General features: G+C 41.5%; 1 protein-coding gene across 1 annotated transcript in view; it reads left to right on the top strand.

Moving 5' to 3' along the window:
* Positions 1-3068: 3068 nt before the first annotated feature.
* grik3 (glutamate ionotropic receptor kainate type subunit 3) overlaps positions 3069-6000 on the top strand; it is a 94391-nt gene continuing 91459 nt past the window's right edge. The window contains exon 1 of the mRNA XM_053880152.1: positions 3069-3809. Within this exon, the coding sequence (XP_053736127.1) occupies positions 3695-3809 (115 nt within the window). The 5' untranslated portion in view covers positions 3069-3694. The remainder of the gene's footprint in view (positions 3810-6000) is intronic.

The following is a 6000-nucleotide window of genomic DNA, read 5'->3' as shown; positions in this document are numbered from 1 at the left end:
GATGTTTCTGGGGCCATTAGTTATGAGCTACTTGCCAGTAAAGGCATCGATCGCTGGTCCGTTGTAAATGCAACAGCAATCATTTCTTTCACAGGGTGAGAAATAGGACTGGCGGAGTCGTAATTTTTGTCCGAGCTGTGTAGCCAAGGTGTGACCCAAAATTCTCAGTGAGGTAGAGACTAGATACATGACCATGTAAACATCAAATAAACTTCAGCTGGACAGTGTGCAGTACTTCATTTTAGTTAGAATGCAAGTCAACTAATTCAGAATAGAGAGACAGTGCATATGGCTGACTTGTTGATTTTCTGGTGCTAGTACCCAGTGCACCTGGTTCACTAGGGTGGAGTCTGTCCCAGCTACACAGGCGAAGTAGGGAACATCATCAATAGGTTGCCAGTCATTTACAGAGCAATAATGGAGTCATGAACGAAGTGGTTTTTTTTTCTTGTCTGAGTACAGTTCAGTGCTTTTTGCAAGTATGTTTTAATTCATGTTCTTTGTTCATGATATTCAACTTTTCAGAAATCCTAAATTCTGCGTAGTGTCAAGGGGATGGTTCATAAAGTCATGTTAAGTTACCTGTTGTTTCGTCCTAACACCAACATTTTACAACCTGATCTCTGTTAATTTGTCATACTAAATCATGAAATATTAATGTGCCACCAGCCTCTGTTTTTTTTTTTTTAATATACAGGGAAATCCTTTTCCCTGACCCCTAAAAAAATATAATAATAATAATAATTAGAATACTACTACAACTATGACTACTACTACTACTAATAATAATAATAATATAAATAATAATAATAATAATATGAAAGTATAAAGTCTCCACCTCTCTGGCTGGACTCCACCTGCCATCCTTTTAGCTATGGGGCTGCTGCATCACTGCAATAAAATAAAACTGCATTGACTTCATTGTATTTTTTTTTTTCTATTTTAATGTCCTAGTCATTTCTATTGACAGCTTAAATACAATGGCGCTTGACTGGATCTCACACAGCAGACACTCTGGAAAAGAATGTGACTGATCTATTTCTACTCTAAAGGTATTAGGGCTGGAGTCGGAGGTACAAAAGGTCAAACTAAATGGAATAAAGACAAGTTGAAGTCACTTCACATTTCTTCCGGCCCATGTCACAGCAGGATCTGGACTCCCTCCAGTTAGCAGGACCAGTGATTGAGAGCACAGACCCACATCACTCTATAGAGGGCACCCACACACCCTGAAATGTCTTGTTTGCCGGGGCTGTGTACATTTTGTATTTGAAAGAGCAGCAAGTCAATGAATCTCGATAATGCGAGAGCCGGGCCACATAACTCACATTGATAGTCCTTACATTGTGCCAGGAGGCCATAAATCTGCTGCGGGAGACATGAATATGCAGCGGCATTCAGCATGGCTTGTTCCTGCCTTCTCACTCCCCGATGCACACTTTACGTTTCTTCTCCATCCTGAGACAAAAAAACAACAAAAAAAAAAAACAATAAAAATAAAACCAATGTGCCGTAACGACGTCCTATCAACAACATTCCGAAGGCACACATACCGTTTCCATTTATTTATTTATTTTACAATACAATAAATTGAAATTTCTCTCTCAATACCTACTTCGATCACTGCTGTGTTCATGTAAATGTGTATTTCTTTTATGATCAAAATATGAATTACTGAAGCAAGATAACCCAGTACAGCAAAAGTCTTTCAAATGAAAAACAAACAATACTACTTAAAATGAGTTTAAAATGAAATGAAATAATAAACAATTGCATGAAACACATATGAGTAATCATCATCGTGATCTGTGGATGTGTTTTTCAATCCAATGCTTTACTGCAGGTTTAGACACGAGTGGCATGAGGAGCTGTCCAAGGTACCTAGGGCTGACAGGGGCTTATTTACCTGCTCATTCCGGTCAACCCAGAACTCTGCTCATTCATACACAGAAAAAGCTTCCTCTTACTTTCAAAAGATGCTAAATGAAGATATTATTTTGACATGCAAATAGTGTAGATTGTGGGAAAATTTACATTTTCCACTCTCAGAAAACACTAAATTTCAGGGAGATGACTCTATTTGAATGGTTACTTCAGCAAATGTAATGCAGTTTTTGAAAGACAAACCATTCTGCCTTGATAACTGACTTTGTATTTTAGTACGTACAAATATTTCACATATCACCTCCATAACCGCTCCAGCATGTCGAGGATGATGAATCTCAGCAGTCCATGAATAGGGCTGTTTACTTGTCAATAAAATTCTGGCCACGTTTCATACTCGACTCATAGTTTCATAGGAACTGAACCATTTAAAGATCTCCAACCTCTGGTTTCACATTATGATAAATATCTACTGGTCCATTTGCTCAACCCATGCTGTGCAAACACATGCAGTCTTGAGTTGAAACTGAGCCATTATACACCAAATGCTGTTCTGCTTTGGAAGAATTCTACAATGGTGTCTAGGGTTTTGCCACGTCCCTGGTAACATCGGTGATGCTGACGGACTGTCAAAACCAGGGCAGGCGTGCCGTTTATTCATGAACAAAAGAGCTCCCTTCCCCCCTTGAAAATGATTTTTCTTCAGAGGCAACTCTATTCTGAGAATCTTGAGAGTTTCGCCACGAGCAAATAATTTCACACTTTCAGCTCGACTCTTCTCCACTGCAGTGATGGGAGCTAGATGAGACCCCCGCCCCCCTCTCCTTTTTCTAAAGCATGAAAAATGGCTTGGCAGATAGGCATCAGCCAGTTAGGGGGCTTTAATGTGCTCATTGACACAAACTGGAGGTCTTAAATAACAGAGATAAGAAAGCCTCGCTTAGCCAGTGGCCCAAATCCTCAGATGACACTCGTTCCCCTTTATGCAAATAACTCATGCTGTATTTACATGGCACGCACAGAGCGTGGGGTTCCCTGGAATATATCCACCAATTAAATAAAGCGTTACCCCCCAAAAACACTTCAGAGGGAATGTAAATTCAGATACAAATGCGTCGATTGGATTGTGGGATAAAGTCGAGGGGAATAACTTGGAGATCCTCCTCATCCACAGCAGCCCTTGATGCGTAACGACGCGTGCCTCTCGTGGCATCGTCGAAGAGGAGGGTTGTCAGACGCGCGCACTTTCTGCTCCCACCTGTCCGTCCAGGACAAAGCAGGTTTTTACCTCTTGAGCGCCGCATGAACAAGTCTTTTTCAATATGTACGCCGCGTATTGAACATCAGCGCGCAGCTGGACACCTCGGAACCTCTGTACGCGTCCTGTACAAAGTACATGTTTTTGACCATGGCCGCCTGGTGAATGGTTACTATTCGGATTTTTGTTTTTTTTCCCCTCTCGGTGACCACGGATCGCTCGCGCAAACTTCCGCAGGCGCAGCTTTCCTCAGCCACGCGGGTGTGGGGAGTCCAGCTCGGTCTGTGAGCGCTCCATTCGCCAGCAGACTGATCTCATCGACGCAGACTCCTCCGGGCTCATTCCAACTGCCAGGTACTTCTGAGAGCCACTGGGCGGCTGGACTTGTGCGTAATTGAACCCCCTTCCAGAATGTGGCGCCGCGTAGAATGAGACAGAATTGTCGCATCCAGCGGGTCCACGCGTGCGCTTGGAATTGACTCTTGATGAGCATATTTGAATTGGAATTTGAATAATCAGGAAGAAAGTGGATCCGGCGACTTTGAAACAACCATGCGATATACTTGGCTGTCACCCCGGAGTGCGATGTGGGAATACTGGACCTCCCTGATCCCATGTCTCCTTTGGATTCAATACAGTTTTGGGATGCCTCATGTCATCCGAATTGGTAAGTTGTGCGTAATTTTCCTATTTGCTGTGCGATAACCTTGAATGTTGCGCCCCAAAAATCGCTTCCACAAGATGCGTTTTTTTAATTTATTTCAAAAACACTCAAATCAAAACAGCAGCGAGCAGAAAAACCCCGACTGTAGCGGATGTTTAATGTCACTAAAACCCGCAGATCGCGCTGGTATCGCGACCTTTTTGCTGTTTCCGGGCTGTTTTCCACAGCCAGCACACTGAGTCACCCTTTTCCTTGCGACTTAGTTCAACGCGAATCTGCAAATCTAAACTCTAGTGGAACAAGTATAACGTTACTAGTGGCGTCAATACTTGATGTTTAAGTCATGTTGTGGTTACTTTCCCTGCGCCGAGTGGAAGACGGTTATTGACGAGTATTTTGGCAGAAGAGCTGGCATGTGTAAACAGGTGATGCCATGTGACTTTTAATGTTCAGAACTCAAAAGCATTTATGCTTTAAAGAAACAAAGAGGGTGAACTTGAGAAGTCATTTGAAGTCAGGAAATGAAATACATAAGCAAATGCAATAAGAAATGACCCAGAATATGCTCTGGTGTGAATATTTTCTCCTTATTTTTTTCTTATTTTATCAGGTTTAAGGTGAAAATAAAATCCAAATCAATACATCTCTAATGCGACATAACACTTACACACATTATTATATTTTACCAGCATACTGACCAAAGAAAGCATCATCATTTGACATCATGGTGCAGACACTAGCAAGACTAAGGAAAAATTATTTATATTTTTTTCATTCACAGTGAACTATTTCCTTTTGTTTACACATACTGTTGAGTGGGAATTGGACACCAAGACCTATGTTTTATTTTTCCTCACATCAACAGCACTTCTGTCTCGTGTCAGAAATATTAAAAATAAATAAATGAAATAAAGTAAAAGAGGGGTTTGTCAACGTGTCACTCACAGTCTGGTGAAACCAGATCACAATTACAGATCCTTCCTTCCTCCACTAGCAAAGCACTGCATACTGATTTGCGAGTTTGATTCCCAAGATGTCCAACGACAAGGACGGCTTCTATGTTCTGCCCTCACTTTTGTCGTTTTTATTAAGCTCAAGCATTGCAATTACTTTAACCGATGGCTTGTAAACATTGCCTTTTTCTGCAAACAAATAGGGGACGATGTTTACTGCTGAACATCATATGCAGCTGTCACACAGGCCCACTGTGCCTCTATGATTGACTGCAGCACCCCGAGGAGCCGTGACATCTCTGACATTGCCGCGTACGGACTTTACTTGTCGTTTCAAAATAGAAAAAAGAAAAGAAAACACTCCTTAAAGCTGGCTTTCATCTGATCCAAACTGAAATCATCTGGTCAAAGGGACACTTTTCTTCTTCTCTTGTGGCAGGCGCTCAAATGAAGACCTGAAGGAGACGTGACAGGCTTTGTTTTGTAATGTTAAGTTACAAAAAATAAAACAAAAATGTCAAAGCGTTGAGACAAATTTACCGTGAAATGTTCCAGAATAGAATATAATGTTGCTTGGACTCTGCTGATTAGTTCTTTATGTATTTACTTTACAAATCAAATCACGAGAAGAAAGAAATACTCATGTGTTTGCAGCGTTTGGCCTCAATCAGACCTTGTTTTGCCACTCAGTGTGTCATCACCACTTTAACCAATAGAGGGCTCTCTCATAGTTTGAGTGTCATCCAGTGCTTGTGGTAAAGGCACGCGGATCAACGAAAATCCTCAAATCATCAGGTTTAAGTCGACGTCTCACCTGAACGTGCAGTTGTGTATTACAGGGGACAAAAGGCAAGGTTAAAGGTCAGACAATTGGTGGTCTCCAGTGTTATATTTGTCTCCATCTGTCACACGGATGCATGCTGAAGCACCGACACACTCAACTCCCATGACTTTTAAAGGTGTCTTATAGCCTCTTTAATGACCAGACCGTTGTTAAACCTCACAACCTCAGTTGTGATCAGTGTTTATAAACTGAATTTCAAGGTTAAAAACTCTTCAGACACAAGGTGTTTTCAAGTAGTGACATGTTCCGACAGGATCACCGTGAAGTGCTGTGACTTTCTCTCAGTGTGGTTCAGTGTTGGGCCTAAAAACGTGTAAACTTACTTGCTCAGGATGTAAAATGTACACAATCTAAAAGGTAAGATATTGAGCCGAAGACATCAGTTTTATCATTTTAA

Source organism: Synchiropus splendidus, chromosome 12 (genome assembly GCF_027744825.2).
Source record: "Synchiropus splendidus isolate RoL2022-P1 chromosome 12, RoL_Sspl_1.0, whole genome shotgun sequence".
NCBI classification, from domain to species: domain Eukaryota; kingdom Metazoa; phylum Chordata; class Actinopteri; order Syngnathiformes; family Callionymidae; genus Synchiropus; species Synchiropus splendidus.
The sequence above is the reverse complement of the archived record's forward strand: the minus strand, read 5'-3'. Positions and strand labels throughout refer to the sequence as shown.